At 51.6% G+C, this 17,137-nt stretch overlaps 1 protein-coding gene across 1 annotated transcript; it reads left to right on the top strand.

Moving 5' to 3' along the window:
- The first annotated feature begins 1,505 nt into the window (after window positions 1-1,505).
- Ptprn (protein tyrosine phosphatase receptor type N) lies at window positions 1,506-17,047 on the top strand. Its single transcript, XM_032901399.1, has 23 exons — window positions 1,506-1,685; window positions 3,192-3,242; window positions 3,425-3,538; window positions 4,912-5,008; window positions 6,391-6,649; window positions 6,732-7,065; window positions 7,925-8,056; window positions 8,439-8,473; window positions 9,098-9,375; window positions 9,572-9,658; window positions 9,931-10,010; window positions 10,146-10,210; window positions 10,617-10,835; window positions 11,292-11,492; window positions 11,593-11,740; window positions 11,882-11,955; window positions 12,173-12,250; window positions 12,352-12,471; window positions 12,766-12,932; window positions 15,384-15,437; window positions 15,925-15,989; window positions 16,177-16,250; window positions 16,470-17,047. Exons 1-23 carry the CDS (start codon window positions 1,553-1,555, stop codon window positions 16,539-16,541), a joined length of 2,937 nt encoding a protein of 978 aa, XP_032757290.1. The 5' UTR covers window positions 1,506-1,552; the 3' UTR covers window positions 16,542-17,047.
- Window positions 17,048-17,137: the final 90 nt, after the last annotated feature.

Genomic DNA, 17,137 nt, shown 5'->3' with positions numbered 1-17,137 from the left:
ATTAAAAAAGAACAAACACACCCCAAATGCCAATAACTGTGAAGTATAGATGAGTGTTGTTTCCCACCAAACCATTTTGCCCTAATTTAATTTATTATCCTCCCCCCCCGTGTGTGTGTGTGTGTGTGTGTGTGTGTGTGTGTGTGTGTGTGTGTGTGTAGGAGAGCATGCCACTGCACTCATGCAGAGGTCAGAAGGCAACATCATAGAGTTGATTTTCTCCTATCTTTATATAGATTCAAACAATCAAACTCAGGTCATTGGGTTCGGATAGTGAATGTCTTTACCTGCTGAGCAGGCCATCTTACAAGGCCCATATTGTCTTAAAAACAAAACAAAAAGAACAACTAGACAGCAAAAAGGCAATGTAATTAATCCGAACCTTAGAAAGCTCACTTTGTAGCTCACCGGATAAATAAGAGTATTAAAAAGCCACCGAGGAAATCACTGTGATAAGGCTTGAGGAAATGGTCTAACCAGAGCAGTTGGTGGGGGGGGAGGGGTGGTCTGATGTGATGTGTACCTTATGTAGAAATCATAAGACCGTTGACAAGCTTGAGACAGGAAACTAAGGGACACTCAGAGCTAACAACAAATGGTAATACTCACAGCGGTGCCGCTGGAGAAGCAGTGCATCGGATGTTCTGTAGCAAGCAAGATACTACAGGAGGTGACAATGGACTATTTCAAATTAGCTGACAGAGAAGATTGAGTGTTCCCAACACAAAGAAATTATACGTATCTGAAGTGATAGATATGCCAAGTATGTGGATCTGATCATTACACATTGGGTGCATCCGTGTACATTGGTGTACAATTGCTATGTACCAACTGAAAGAAAAGCAAACACTGGAGAAGAAAACAGTCTCGAGAGGCAGCTAAGTAGACTGCAAGAGGAAAAGAAGTTAACGCTTAGGAGTGTTTGCGATGTGCAGGTCCAGGTCTTGCTGCAGTGTCTAGTTACATAAATTCTCACCGTCACCTTGTAGGGCAGATGCTTTCTTGCCCCTTCAGACAAGAGTACGCAACTAACTCAAGGCTATCCACGCGCGAGTGCCTAGCCATCTCTGATTTTCGGGATGACGCCAGTAGCGGTAATGGAGTTCCTATTCTGGTCTCTTAAGCTTCTTGTACCACGGTTCATACTCCCTGGCTCACGTATCTTTCCTGTTCCCCATAGAACTTGAGTCCTTCTTACCAAACCTGAGCCAGGGTGGCAGAGGCAGTGGACCTGAAGAATACAGGTCAGGAGTGGGTGGACCCAGTGGGAATTCTAGGGAGGAACCTACTATATGGTGGAGGAGGCTTAGGTTGAGTAGCTCCCCGGCTGAGAGGGGGCTCTTACGCCAGTATGACGCAAATAGGCCTAAGAGCCGGGGGTGGAGATGTCGTCATTGCACGCCTGCAGTTGGCCGGGTCGCCTCAAGAGGGGCAAGTAGACCCCGCCTTGGAGGTGGGTGGGGAGCGGCAGACTCCGCCTAGGCTCCTGGGTTGACTCCCACCGACGTCGCTGAGACTCTGGCCGGAGAGCGAGAGCTCAGAGCCGGGAAGGATGAGGCGCCCGCGGCGGCCCGGAGGTCCCGCGGGCTGCGGGGGCTCCGGGGGTTCCGGGGGCCTTCGGCTGCTGGTCTGCCTGCTGTTGTTGAGCGGCCGCCCCGGGGGCTGCAGCGCCATCAGTGCCCACGGTCAGGAGGAAACTTGATTGGGGGGGGGCGTCGCGAAAGCAAGAAGCTTGGGTAGGATAAATGTTGGGGGGGGAGTTACGGGGTGAGGAAGATGAGAGGAGATGAAGTGAGACGTTGGGAGACGGAGGTGAGGAAAGGGGCGTAGGCCGGGAGGTGGAGCCGAGATTCGCAGGCGGGACCTGGAAAAGTGGGCTCCAGGGAAGACTAGGTTCAGGAGGAGGGGTGGGGGTGCGCGCGAGTCGAGGGATTTATGGGGACTACAGGACTGTAGGAGAAGCCAGAGGCATCGAGGTAGAGACCCGAGATGAAGAATCGGAAGCCGAGAAGGAGGAATTGGCGACCACCAGCGGCAGGAGCCTCTCCCCAGTCACCCGGCTCCAGCTTCCCTGGAGGACTGGTTAGAGACAGAGAGCGGGGTTATCTTCTAAGTCTAGAGAGGCCTTTTGCTGAGAGTTGGTCGCCTATAAGAAGGGGGATACGCGGGGGAGGGAGCGGAAGAGGAGTAAAAGGGGAGGGTCCTCTCCTTGTCCCCCTCCCCACAGCTGGGCCTGGTGCTGACTCACATCTAAGCGGACATAGTCAGCGCTGACTCATGGGCCCGGGATGAGGGTGGGAAGGTGGCGCGTGGGGGAAGGGGCGCAGCCTCTCCATCTGGCTCCCTCTTTCCCTACCCTGGCTTGGAGGCCAGTGCACGGTACTTCCTGTGAGGCTGAGAGTTAACAAGACAGAGCGAAAGAAAGAGCTCCTGTAGCCACTCCTTGTCCTGCCACCCTTCCCTTGGTAAACCTCTTCTTTCCCGACGTGGCCTTAGCTCCTAGATTCAGCACCACGGACAGCATCGCCAACTCGGGGTGCCTGGGACAGGCTGCCTCAGAATCAAGCACCTACACCCCTTCCCTACTACGCGGGGGAGGTGTGCTGGAGTTTCCGCCTCTAGTTCCAAGCCACTGCGATTAGGATGTTTTGAAAGATTTGGGGAGCTACTGTTTCCTCCCATGTTCCAAGTCCCACCTTGGCAATTTGAGACTTTTAAAGACTGAAACTCCAAAGCTAGACCCCATACTTCCTCAAGAATTCTAGGCCTTGGGTTGGAGAGATGGCTCAGTTAGTGGGGTGCTTGTCATTCAAGCATGAGACCTGAATTTGGATCTTCAGCACCCCTATAAATCCATGCATAGTGACGATGACTAACCCCCGTGCTGGGACATTGAGACAGTCAAATCCCTTGGGTGTGCTGAGTGAACAATAGGTTCAGTGAGATACCCAGTCTTGAGAATATAAAGTAGGCAACAAGTGTGGAAGATGCCCAACATTGACCTCTGGCCCCATACACATGCACATACATAAATTTGTATAGGGGGGTAGACTGTGTGTTCCGGGTCTCTTCCCTACTGTCCTCCCAACTTAAAGCCTTCCTTAGAAAGAAATAACGGGCTAAATCTGCATCCCCTATTTCTAAGCCATCTGACCGTTCTCTGTGTTTTCTGAGCATCTTCTCCTCTACAGGCTGTCTCTTTGACCGCAGACTTTGTTCGCATCTGGAAGTCTGTATTCAGGGTGAGTAGGGCCCTGGCATAGGATTCAAAAGACAAAGATAGGGAGGGAGAGGCCAGCTGTGAGGAGGGCAGAGGAACAGAACTCTGAAGCCAGAGAAGGTGGAGCGAGCGCTGTCCATCTGCAGCTTGGACTTTGAGAGGCTTCCTGCAAAAGCCCTGACAACAAGACCTTTGTGCTTTTAGATGGCTTGTTTGGACAGTGCCAGGCAGGAGTGGGGCAGGCACGGCCCCTCTTACAAGTCACTTCCCCAGTTCTCCAGCGCTTACAAGGTGTGCTCCGGCAACTCATGTCCCAAGGTGAGGTCTGGATCCCTTGGAACTTGGAGATTGGAACTTGGTAGGGGCGGGGAGTAAAGGGCCACCTTGCCCAAAACTTTGTCTTCATGCAACTTAGTCATTATATTCATTCATGAAGCCCCACCTTCTTACATTTTGCTGGATACGGGGGGACCAATAAACAAGATAGCATCCTAGAGATGGGAAGTTCATGTAGGAATTCTCTGGAGTTGTACACAGAAGGTCTACAGCTGAGGCTGTTGGAAATTATTTTTTAGGTTTGTTGGAATTTTATTTGTTTGTTTTGAAACAAGCTCTCACTGTGTAGCCCAGGCTAGCTCCAAACTTATCATATCTCCCAGGCTTGCCTGGAAGTCATGGTGATCCTCCTGCTTTAGCCTTCTATGTACAGGAACCACAGGCATGTACTTCTGTATCCAGCTTCTATGTGTGTCTTAAGTTTGCTGCAACAAAATGGCCACTTGTTGGAGCTAACTGTAACAGGAACACAGACAGTTCTAATGCATGGAGTAGACGTTCGCAGGTCCCAGGAGATGAGTCATGAGTAACCCAGATTATGAATCCAGAGCAGGATCTGGGCATGGTAGCACGCAACTGTGATCTTAGCACTTCAGGGGCTGAGGCTGAAGGATCCCCATGAGTTTCAGGTCATGCTGTTCTCTATGAGACCCTGATTCTAAATAAATAAACCCAGAGAAGGAAGAATGGAGGAGAATGAGGTGCTGCCCCTCTAGAATGGATGAGAGATCTCTTCTGAGAGCAGAGCTTCATGGGTAGTGAGTCGAACAAGATCAGGATGCTGCTGCCGGGAGGATGGAATGAGGAGGGGGATGGTACAGGTGTTCGAAACAGGCATATAGAGGATTTCATTTTCCTGACTATACTTGATTACAGAGGCCTACAGAATGCCTCTGTAGTATTATTCCCACTCCACAAAAGACCCAGGCTCAGAATGGAGATGCAATGACGACAGTGGCAGTGGCGTGTGATAAGAGTTCTCCATCCATGTCACAGGACTCTTTTCCGTGATATGTCCTTTTATTATCACAACAGTCTTAGGAGGCATGTATCCCCAGAACCGAGAGGAAGGAATGGAGGCTTAACAACTTTTCCAAATCCCCCAGTTCTTTAGGAACCAAAGCCAGATTCTAACCCTGACGGTTTGACTCCAAAAGCTGTAGCTGAGGGTGGCAGTAGGGAGGCAGCTCAGCTCACCCACCCCTGGGTCTCCAATCCCTGGCACTTCCTCACCCCGCCCCCGCTCTGCCCATCACAACTCACTGTAGGGAATGGGGTCTACTGCTGGCCTCTGCTGGCTCTGGAGCTGGGCCTCCGGTCTCAAGCCAACTTTGCTCTACCTTTCCTCCTGACAGGCTTGTCCTGGCATGATGACCTCACCCAGTATGTGATCTCCCAGGAGATGGAACGAATCCCCAGGCTTCGTCCCCCAGAACCTCATCCAAGGGACAGGTAGGCAGCCTTTCTCAACAGCCTTAGACTGTTGGAAATGGTGATCTTCCTTACAGGCAGCGGGAGGAGGGGACAAGGTCAGCAGACTGGGCTCAGGTTAAACCTCATGGAGAACGACCCCTCCCTCTGTCAGGGTAACATGCTCAGGAGGAGCTGAGTTTATCCTGGAAATCCAGCAAAACAGGACACTGGTACATACTTTGAGGAAATGTTGGCATTTGATAACTTAAAAGAATTAAAGTAGTTGTTATGCAAACCAGAGTGTTCTTGGACCTAAGTAATTTGTTCCTGTGTGGAATTGTGTATGGCAGGAAACAGCACTGTCTCTCTGTGGTGAGAGCCTCTACATCAGTGGTTCTCAACCTTCCTAATGCTGTGACCCTTTAATACAGTTACTAATGCTGTGGTGACCCCAACCATAAAATTATTTCTTTGCTACTTCATAACTGTAATTTTGCTATTGTTAGGAATCATAATCTAAATATCTGTGTTTTCTGATGGTCTTAGGTGACATACACACACACTTATACACACATACACACACACTCATACACACACTCATACACATACACACACATACACTCATACACACACATACACACACTCATACACACACATACACACACACTCATACACACACATACACTCATACACACACACACACACACATACACACACACACTCATACACACACACACACTCATACACACACACACACACACACACACACACACATACACACACACACACACTGCACACTCACATACACACACATACACACACTCATACACACACTCATACACACACACATACACACACTACACACACTCATACACACATACACACACACACACTCACACCCACACTCACACACACTCACACTCATACACACACACACACACACACACACACACACTTTTTTTTTTCACCAAAGACAGAGACATACCAAACTACCTTGGCAATCTTGCCTCTCTAGCCTTCCTTCATCGCCATGCCGTTTAGCCCATCTTTTCTCTTCATTTCTTAAAAGGACAGGGCTATTCTAAAACACTGACTCTGTCCAACTACAACCTTGTAAACTGTCCACACCCTTGTTCTATACAAATTAGTCTACCAGCCCGGTGGTGGTGGTGGTGGTGGTGGTGGTGGTGGTGGCACATGTCTTTAATCTCAGCACTTGGGAGGAGTCAGAGGCAGATGGATCTGAGTTCAAGGCCAGCCTGGTCTACCGAATGAGTTCCAGGACAGCCAAGACTTCACAAAGAAACCCTGTCTCCAAAAACCCAAAAAACAAAATCTCTCTCTCTCTCTCTCTCTCTCTCTCTCTCTCTCTCTCTCTCTCTCTCCTCCCTTCCCCCACTCCTTATGTCTCTCCTTTCCAGGTCTGGATTGGTGCCCAGGAGACCAGGCCCAGCAGGGGAATTGCTTTCTCAGGGCAATCCCACTGGCTCCTCTCCTGCTGTCCAGGGGCTCTCTCGGCCTCCAGGGGGTGGGAATGGAGCTGGGGTGGGCTCCCCACTGTCCTCTCTGCAGGCTGAGCTGTTACCCCCTCTCTTGGAGCATCTGCTAATGCCCCCGCAGCCTCCACACCCGTCTCTGACCTATGAACCTGCATTGCTACAACCTTACTTGTTCCAGCAGGTGAGCCCTCCACACCGGCCACGCCCCAACCCCAACACCCAGCCCTGATTCTGTTCTTACCCACATTTCTGCTCTCCCACAGTTTGGCTCCCGAGATGGCTCCCGGGGCTCAGAGAGCGCCTCTGGGGTAGTTGGCCATCTGGCCAAGGCTGAAGATCCTGTGCTCTTCAGCAGAAGCCTCTCCAAAGCCATTTTGGGGACTCACTCTGGACACTCCTTTGGTGACCTTACAGGTCCCTCACCTGCTCAGCTTTTCCAGGATTCAGGGCTGCTCTACATGGCCCAAGAGTTGCCAGTGCCTGGCAGAGCCCGGGCGCCAAGGTTGCCAGAGGAAGGGGGCAGCAGCCGGGCAGAGGACTCTTCAGAGGGCCATGAGGGTCATGGGGAGAAGTCCCCTCCCCAAGCAGTACAAGCAGGTAACAGTGTCCTCAGCATCTATCTCTGTGGTGCTGGGGCATCTCCGCTCTGTCTGCCAGGGGCCCTTCTTATACGTCAATTTTATTTTTATTTTTATTTTTTTTAAATTTAAGGTTGTGGGACTTTTAAAGATATACGGTATATATTTTTTAATAGTAACTGCCTTTTATTTATTTTATGTATATGAGTACACTGTCACTGTCTTCAGACACACCAGAAGAGGGTGTCAGATCTCCATTACAGATGGTTGTGAGCCACCATGTGGTTGCTGGGATTTGAACTCAGGACCTCTGGAAGAGCAGTCAGAGCTCTTAACCACTGAGCCATCTCTCCAGCCCGTCAATTTTATTTTTAAGATGAGGTCTTGCAGGGTTGGGGATTTAGCTCAGCGGTAGAGCGCTTGCCCGGCAAGCGCAAGGCCCTGGGTTTGGTTCCCAACTCCAAAAAAAAAAAAAAAAAAAAAAAAAAAAAAAAAAAGATGAGGTCTTGCTGTTATCCGAGGCTATCCTTGAGCTCATTTTTAGCTCAGGCTGGACTCAGTCCTGCTGCGATCCTCTTGCCTCAGACTCCAGAGCACTGAGATTACAAGCGCGAATCGCCACAGTTGGCATTCTGCCTTTCATTCACACATTTAACTGTCTATTGACAGGCTGATCTACACAGGCCCTAGATTCCATGTGGGGACAGTAAGGGGTGCATCTGGCACACCTCAAGTATGTTCAAGGTCCTGGGATGGGCACCAGTGTCCTAGTGTTTGAAAAGAATTCCAAATGTGCTTGTCCCCCCCACCACCACCACCTCTCAGCCTTCCACCAGTTTCCCACCATCAGTCCTAAGCTTATGTCTGGCTCTCAGCAGATGTAAGTCTGCAGAGATTGGCTGCTGTACTGGCGGGCTACGGAGTAGAGCTTCGTCAGCTGACCCCGGAACAGCTTTCTACCCTCTTAACCCTGCTGCAGTTACTGCCCAAGGGCACAGGAAGAAATCTTGGTGAGTGTCCAGTCAGGGAGGCCAGTGACTCCCATCTCCATGGAGATTCATGTAGGAGAGAGTTTTTGGGTTTAATTCTTCTTCTTGATATGGGGTCTTGCTGTCGTCTAGGGTGATTTGAAAACTCATGATGCTGCCTCTACCTCCAGAGTGTAGATTATAGGCATGGTCCAGCATGCTTGGCTGAAAAGAGAGTTCTTTTGAGGATGGGAACAAGAGGGTGGGAAGCTCGAGGGGGTAAAAAGTGGGAGTCTGGGCGCAGGGGACAACAGCTGGGGCTATTAACAGGACAGTTGTCACAAAGATGGAACAGGTTCGAGCTCTGGTCTTTCCCACCTTGGCTTTGACGCTCTTCCTGACTATGGCTTTTCATGCTCTACAGGAGGGGCTGTGAATGGAGGAGCCGATGTCAAGAAAGTGAGTTCCCAGCACCTCATAACCGGCCCCCCCTACCCTTGCTTTGAGATCATGACTCAGAATCTAACCTCTGGTCCCTCACTTTAAGGCCCAGAGACTTCAAATAATCACCTGTGGCCTCACTTCACGTCAACAGGACTAGAAGCCAGAATCCTTAATCCACTCCTCTTTTTTCCACAATCCTTTCAGACATCAATGATTCCTACAGTGGGAAGGGTTGGGGGTGGGGGTTGGTGGAGGCTCCATCCTGCTGTAGCTGGATGGGCTTTGATTCTCTGTCGTGGGTGTAGGCTTCTAACATGGCTGCCACTGAACAAAAGCCTAAAAACCATTGCCTTTCTGTTTATCTTTTCTGGTTATCGGGCTCAGTCCAATCACACCCACCCTGTATTCTCTGATTTACAGACCGTATTTCGCTCACTCAACCCTTTATTCCCTCACTCACACACTGAATTCACATTCCATGGATGCGTTCTCTGGAACCCACTGTATGGGCTTTGGAAGTGAAAAGCTAAACCATTCCTAAACTCCACTGCAAAGAGTTTAGAGCCCAAAGTGTGACTGCCACCCCCAACCCCAGCCCTTCCACCCTAGAGGTCACACCTGCATCCTGTCTTGTAACAGACAATAGAAGAACAAATGCAGAGAGGGGACACAGCAGACGCTCAGCCCCCCACACCCTTGCTTCCTGGACACCCCACTGCCAGCCCCAACTCCATCGAAGTTCGGCAGGTGCTGAGCCCTGGTTTCCCTGAACCTCCCCAGACATCCAGTCCTCTGGGCATCTCGGCTGTCCTGCTGGAGAAGAAAAGTCCCTTGGGCCAGAGCCAGCCCACAGTGGTGGGACAGCCTTCAGCTCGACCGTCAGCTGAGGAGTATGGCTATATAGTCACTGATCAGAAGTGAGTGCCCAGCCTGAGAAAGCCATTCAGCCATTCTGTGGGGTTGGGTTAGCTCTTCCAACAAGAAGCAGAGAGCACGAATCCAGCTGTGTGAGAGAAAAAAGGGCAGAGATGTGGTGGGTAGTTCTTAAGGTAGCCAGTCTCAAAAGAGTGCCTGCGAATCACCTCTCTCTCTCTGCCTGCTCCGCTCCTGCAGACCCCTGAGTCTGGTGGCTGGAGTGAAGTTGCTGGAGATCCTGGCTGAACATGTGCACATGACTTCAGGCAGCTTCATCAACATCAGGTGGGCTGCCATTTGGGTGGGACAGCACGGGGTTGGGGGTGGGGGATGGGGTCTAGCCTGAGCGAGGTGGTACTGAAGGGTCTAGGGAAGAAGGGAAGACAGTTGGGGTCAGAGACCTCCCAACTTGTAGAAGCAGAAAAGCCACAGCCCCGTCCTGAATCTGCCTGTCATTAGACACACTCGTGGGAATCCCTGATCCGAAGTGTTGGCCTCTTTATTTAGAGTCTGGAGCCTCGGGTGGGTAAGGTAGTGACATATTTCCTATTTGGCAGTGTGGTAGGACCAGCTGTCACCTTCCGAATCCGGCACAATGAGCAGAACTTGTCTTTGGCAGATGTGACCCAGCAAGCTGGTAAATACCACCCTATCCTCCAGCCCAGGCTCAGCATGACCCCAGCCTTGATTCCCAGGCCTGTGCTGATGCTCTCCTAAACGATTTCCAGCCCACACAGGGCTGAAAAGAGCCTGGCTTACACCCTTCCTGCAGGGCTGGTGAAGTCTGAACTGGAAGCGCAGACAGGGCTCCAGATTTTGCAGACAGGGGTGGGACAGGTAAGCACTAACTGTAGAATCCACCAAAGCCCTCGTAGGTCTGACTCTGCGCACAAGAGAGGAGGCAAGAACAAGGACTAAAGGGTTGGAAGTCCATGTGGCTCACCAGCCTTCGTTCCCATGCAGCCCGTCTCTGTTCTCATTTTTACCAGCAGATGGCGCTGTAGCGCTTTCCCGAAAGACATCTCTTTTTCTCTGTTTATATGGAAATCCTTCTAGTGGGGTCACCCAAAGTCTCTGGCTCTTGAATTGGTCCGATGTGGATTGGGAAGGAAGCTGTATGCCCTTCTGCCTGTTACCTTCACACCCCTGCCTTCACAGCTTTGCCCCTAGAGGTGGCCTAAGTAGGAGTCAAGGCCCAGTCTCCCCTGCCACCATCCCTCTGATTCTGACTTTGTTCCCACAGAGGGAGGAATCCGCTGCAGTCCTTCCCCGACAAGCCCATGGCATATCTCCCATGCGCTCATTGCTGCTTACTCTGGTGGCCCTGGCAGGTGTCGCTGGGCTACTAGTAGCTTTGGCGGTGGCCCTGTGTATGCGCCATCATTCGAAACAACGGGATAAGGAGCGCCTGGCCGCGCTGGGGCCGGAGGGGGCCCACGGTGACACTACTTTTGAGTACCAGGTGTGAAGCTACAGAAGTTCATGGAGGGAAGGACATACAAGGGCCTTGAAAGACCCAGTCCTGTGTGGATGGATGGTGTGGCAGAATAAGGTCCTGTCTGGGTAGAAGCTGGAGAAACCCTGGAAGGGGTGTTGCGACATACTTTTTAAATGAATATGGGCTGGGATAATTGGCTCCAGAGATTCCTCCCAGGAATATGATTCTGGGATGCTACTTCTGAGGTTGTCATAAGCACTAAGGCAGAAAAGAATGAAGACGAAAGACAGACCTTAATCATCCTATTGCACAGAGACAGGCCTAAGGCTCCAGAGAGGAACTGGAGGCATTGTTTGTTTGGAGCACTGGGAACTGGGCAAGCCCTATACCTGCAGGACCACTAAGCTCCAGTCTGTGGCTTAGAAACCTTTGTAGTGGGGTCCTAAGGGGCCTCAGACTCACCCAATCCTTCCTCTGCAGGACCTGTGTCGCCAGCACATGGCCACAAAGTCGCTGTTTAACCGGGCAGAGGGTCAGCCAGAGCCTTCTCGGGTGAGCAGTGTGTCCTCCCAGTTCAGTGACGCGGCCCAGGCCAGCCCCAGTTCCCACAGCAGCACACCGTCCTGGTGCGAGGAGCCTGCCCAGGCCAACATGGACATCTCCACAGGACACATGATTCTGGTCAGGAAAGGGCCCAGGCCTAAAGTGGGGGAGGGAACAGGATAGCAGGAGAGGCGGGACGGGCAGTGCGACCCAGAGCCAGGCTGTGGTGCCCCTACAGGCATACATGGAGGATCACCTCCGGAACCGGGACCGGTTGGCCAAGGAGTGGCAGGCCCTGTGCGCCTACCAAGCGGAGCCAAACACCTGTGCCACCGCACAAGGTGAAGGCAACATCAAGAAGAACCGCCATCCTGACTTCCTACCCTGTGAGTGAGCTGTGCGTCAACCTGGCCCCTTACTCTGCTAGGAGCAAGTGAAGGTTTGGGGGTGTGGGGAGTGCTGGCCTCCTGGTTCCCGCTGGGTGGCAGAGCCCTGGTGCCAGAAGGTCATTTGTGAGTTCTGTGTAGATGACCACGCCCGAATCAAGCTGAAAGTGGAGAGCAGCCCCTCTCGGAGTGATTACATCAACGCCAGTCCCATCGTGAGTCGCTTCTCTTTACTCTCCACCCCCACCCCACCCCCAACCCCCAGTCATCTCTTACTCCAGCCAAGCCCTGAAACTATAGAGCCCATGTTCTCAAATTAAAATATAGACTTCTCAGCCTTCCGCCGCACCCTGGCCCACTCTTGACCGAGCCTCACTCCAAGCTGGCCCTTCTCATTCCGGTTCATGACAGACAAATCCTCTCTACTCTTAGATCGAGCATGACCCTCGGATGCCGGCCTACATAGCCACACAGGGACCGCTGTCCCACACCATCGCAGACTTCTGGCAGGTGCACTCTTGGAGGGGCCTTTTCTCAGAACCAGAGGCCTCTGAAGTCAGCCAGGGCCAGGGAGGCTAGAGGGCCGCTTACCTGGATCTCTCTATCCTTAGATGGTGTGGGAGAGTGGCTGCACTGTCATCGTTATGCTGACCCCTTTGGTGGAGGATGGTGTCAAACAGTGTGACCGCTACTGGCCAGATGAAGGGTCTTCCCTCTACCACGTCTATGAGGTCAGAGTACCTAACAATAAGGGGTGGATGGTGGCCTTTTTAAATATATATATATATATCATATGTACACGAAAGCTTATCTGTTCTGTCTAGCACCAAAAAGCATTTGTAGGGACTTTGATAAAACTTAGAGCCATGCATATGTAAGACGGGGGAAATAAATACCCAAAGACTGAAATTACCACCTTTAACCTCCTGAAATATTTATCCCTTGCACTGCTTGGGAGCAGAAGGGTGGGGACCAGAGCAGAGCGCGTGCGCACGTTCGCTCAGACCCTGCGGGATACCCGACAGGTGAACCTGGTGTCTGAGCACATCTGGTGCGAGGACTTCCTGGTGCGGAGCTTCTACCTGAAGAACGTGCAGACCCAGGAGACGCGCACGCTCACTCAGTTCCACTTCCTCAGCTGGCCGGCAGAGGGCACTCCGGCCTCCACCCGGCCGCTGCTGGACTTCCGCAGGTGGGCAAGCTGCCAGCAGTCACCCATCAGCAATTCCTGGGGACCAAAGTCTGGCCTGGAGCATCGCCCTTGATCTCTGTCCCTTCCACCAGCCTCCGATCCTCAAACCAGTACTGACCGTTTGGCCGTCCCACCCTAACCCGCTGCCCTTCTCACACCCACTTTCTCCCACAGCTACTCCACCATAGAGCTCCTTCGCCCGCTTTCCTGGAGGCGGGGGTGGGGGTGAGGGTGGGGTGTCCCATGTCTAGATGCCCTCTCATCTCCTTCTGCTGGGACCTGCTTTATCTCCTGCCTTTCCCTTCTGTCTCCCAGCCCTGTGTCGGCCTGCTCTTTCACTGTCTCCAGTCCAGCTTCCATGTCTTTCTTACCTCTATTTGCCTCGTGTCTTTTTGCCTCTATTTTTTCTCTTTTTTTCCCCTTCTTTTCTGTCTCTTGCACCTCCGTCACTCTCCCAGAAGGGGGCCCTTCTGTCTTCATTTCTTCCTCTACACCTCTCCCTTCTGTCTCTCTCTCTCCCTCCCTCCCAGTCTCACAGCTGCCAGCATTTGTATGTATGTATGTATGTATGTATGTATGTATGTATGTATGTATGTATGTACGTACATATGTATGTGATCTCTGCTGATATTCTTAATTCAGTTGAACAGCCACAAAAGTGGTCATTGGCAGGTGTGGCAACCTCATGGACTACAGGCAGGCGGGCAGGTCAAGAAGGGTCTAGGCTGAAGGTTGCTTGGAGAACTGGGGCAGGAATTTAGAAAGAGACCAAGATTATCTTGCAGGAAGTTCATGGGCTGCTGGGGAATTTGGGGTGGGGGGCGCTGAAGCAGAAGCTAGCAGAGGGACCTTAACACAAAGACCAGGTCAGACATCCAGCACCCCTTACCATTCCACACACGCAGGTGGCCGAGAAGCCTCTATACTGAATATACTGTTCCTCTGTCTTGTTCCAAGCTGGTCTGGCTCTCCAGTGCCAGGCAGAGGGGCAGAGTTGAGGTAGGGACTGTGGTAGTTTCTGAATCCCTGGATGACAGTGATTTCTGACTACTCTGCATCCTGAGGCATATTTTGAAAGTGATGTCAGAGTATTAAGTTTCCGGTTTCCCCACAATTAAAAAGCCTGGTCAGCAGAGATGGCACAGGCCTGTAACCCCAGCTGTGCAGGAGGCTAAGGCAGGAGATCTGCAAGTTCAAGGCCAATCTGAGCAGCTTAGTTAGACCTGTCCCATAAATAAATAATGACAAAAGGCTGGGGACGCAGCTCAGTGGTTGAGAACTTTCCAAGCATTCACAAAGCATGCATGGGTTCAGTCCTTACTATTGAATAATGGTTAATAATGTTAATATTTTTAAAGTAAAAGTTTTTAAGATTTATTTTATGTATGTGAGTACACTGTACCCTGTCGATGTCTTCAGACACACCAGAAGAGGGCATCAGATCCCATTACAGAGGGTTGTGAGCCACCATGTGGTTGCTGGAACTGAACTCAGGACCTCTGGAAGAGCAGTCAGTGCTTTTAACCACTGAACCATCTCTCCAGTCCCCCATCCTTTAATATATATATTTTTAACTTTGGTGAAATTCTCCCCTCCCTTTTATTGAAAATGGGTTATTTTATCATAAATATATCTTGATTATGGTTTCCCCTCCCTTTACTTCTCCCAATTCCTCACCACTTAAGGAAAAGTTTTGGTTGGGTTCAGTGATAGAGTATGCATGAGGTCCTGGCTTGCTGCCAAAGCTAAAAAAAAAAAAATACTAGGGAGTCCCTGATAGAGTCACTGTAGGGTCACTGCATATTTTTATTTTTAAGACTGCACAAGTAAGCTACATAATTGCTGGGGCTTACAGCAGAATTACATAAATTCAGCAGGCATGTGACAGCTCGAGTAACGTCATTGTTGCTAATGAGTGCATTTCGGTGACCTGCTATCAGGGCTGGTGTGGACTAAGGGCCTGCGTGGAAAAGGCATGACTTTCGTGGCAGTAGAGCAGGAGTTCTGGAAGTTACCAGAACGCCTTGGATTTGATCAGAACCACTTGCTCTCCTCCATCCTTACCACTTACAGAGAACGCCTGTGGCGTGCAAGGTCTTCATGGATGGTATCTTATGGCATCTCATAGCATCCTAACAAATGGTCCCTGTTATCATCTCCCATCTCCTGGGGATGGAAACCGAGAAGTTAAATCCATTATTCAGGTTAACAGCTTGGTCACGTGGCTCCCAAGTGACAGTTCAAGGCCAGTGCCACCCACATCAGCTGTGGTCCTTGGTCCTTGGTCAGTCCTGCTACCACTGGCCCTGAATCTTCTCTCTTACTGCTCTGTGCTCGCCACAAGGCAGGAGAGTAAGGAAGTCAGCGTGCGGCCACACCATGCTGTATGATTGACCGTCTCCTTCTTCCTGGCTGGTGGTCCCTGGCCTTCACACCCACCTCTCATTGCAGGAAAGTGAACAAGTGCTACAGAGGCCGCTCCTGTCCCATCATAGTGCACTGCAGGTGAGTAAGGACCTGCCACAGAGGCCCTGGGCTTCCCTCTGGTCCTTTTCCTTTCACACAGACTGTGGGCACACTGCCTGTCTGCCTCTTGATGTTGGTGAGCAACAGACAGGAGCCAAATCTGGCACGCCCTGTCTTTAATGAGTTAAAAATAGCCACACACACACACACACGCCCCAGAAGAATGTCAGCTCACAGCACTGGAAATGTTTACTCTGAACAAAGCCTGACCCCTGGTAGAGAGGGCCATTCTCACCGTCCTGCTGCCTCCACTGAAAATGGAGTCATGGCTGTCCTTTCTAGTTGTCTGGGGACATGCCAGGGCTCACAGGCCTGCTACTCAGGGCCTCGGTAATCTCACCCATGACTCACTAACATTCTTCTCAGTCCAACTCTAATAATCATCCATGTCCCCACCCAACCCCCATGCGTGCTCCCCTCCTGCCTTGTCAGGGCTAAGCCTGTCTGTCACCATCTCCTATTTCAGTGATGGTGCAGGGAGGACAGGCACCTACATCCTTATTGACATGGTACTGAATCGCATGGCGAAAGGTAAGGTCCTGTCCCCACAGGACCCACAGCCCCTGGTCCCTCCTGGCTCCCCAGCACCCAGTGGGTTTGCGAAACCACTGGGGAGCATGTGGCTCCATCCAACCTTTGCCAAGGGTGCTCAGGATGTGTGGGGCATGTTCTCCCCTGGATACCTTCTTAAGCACCCCTTACTCCATCCTATCCCCAGGAGTGAAGGAGATTGATATCGCTGCCACCCTGGAGCATGTCCGTGACCAGCGACCTGGCCTTGTCCGTTCTAAGGTGACAGTTCCCTGCCTATCCTTAGTTGATTCCCTTTCCAAGCATGCTTTTCATGGCCACCATAAAGAAACCAACAGCAGTCTGCTCCTCCCACATCCCTCAGGAAGACCCACCTCTTCCCAGATGCCCAGCACCCTCCACCCCTGTAATGTTTCCTGGGGCAGAGGCAGAGGCAGAGGCTAGGTTTCCCCTGACCCTTCTGCCACTGGCCTTGCACAGGACCAGTTTGAGTTTGCGCTGACAGCCGTGGCGGAGGAGGTGAATGCCATCCTCAAGGCCCTGCCCCAGTGAGCCCCCTGGGCACCTCAGCAGGCATCCTGGCCTCTGCTCCTTCTGCCTGTGTGTGAGCATTTGTGCACCCACTCTTCAGCCCCTACCCATCTGCCACCTTGGTCCGTCCGACTTGGGCATGATAGCCCTTTCCAACCCAGTGTGGAAGGAAGTCGGGAGGGAAGGGGCAGGTCCACCCTGCTTTATTCACGCTAGAACCAAGATCTCCTGTGGGAAACAGACAGCAGGCAAGGGGAGGAGTGGACACCAGCAGCAAGTGTGCCCGAGCCCCATCCTTCCTGAGTCTCTGTCTCCCTCTGTGTGTGTACCTCCCCACTCCCACCAGCCTATCGTGTATAGACAAAGCAGAATGAGAAGGCCCCAGCTCCCCCCCAGTCCTGCTACCACTGGCCTGCCACCTTGACCCTGCTCAACCTTCTCCCTCTAGCACAAGCAAACATTTCTAGAAAAATCTACTTTTGTATCAATGTGAATAAAGTTAGTGTGTTGTCTGTGCAGCTGCAACACGGATGGCTTTGCAGTTCTGTCTGGTAAGCTTCTAGGCTCCAGTGTAGCCTGCCCTGTCTCCCTGAAAACACAAAGTCATGAGCCAGGGG

The sequence above is a fragment of the Rattus rattus genome, chromosome 4, assembly GCF_011064425.1.
Source record: "Rattus rattus isolate New Zealand chromosome 4, Rrattus_CSIRO_v1, whole genome shotgun sequence".
Classification (NCBI taxonomy): Eukaryota; Metazoa; Chordata; class Mammalia; order Rodentia; family Muridae; genus Rattus; species Rattus rattus.
Note: the sequence above shows the minus strand (reverse complement) of the source record. Positions and strands in the feature narration are given on the sequence as shown.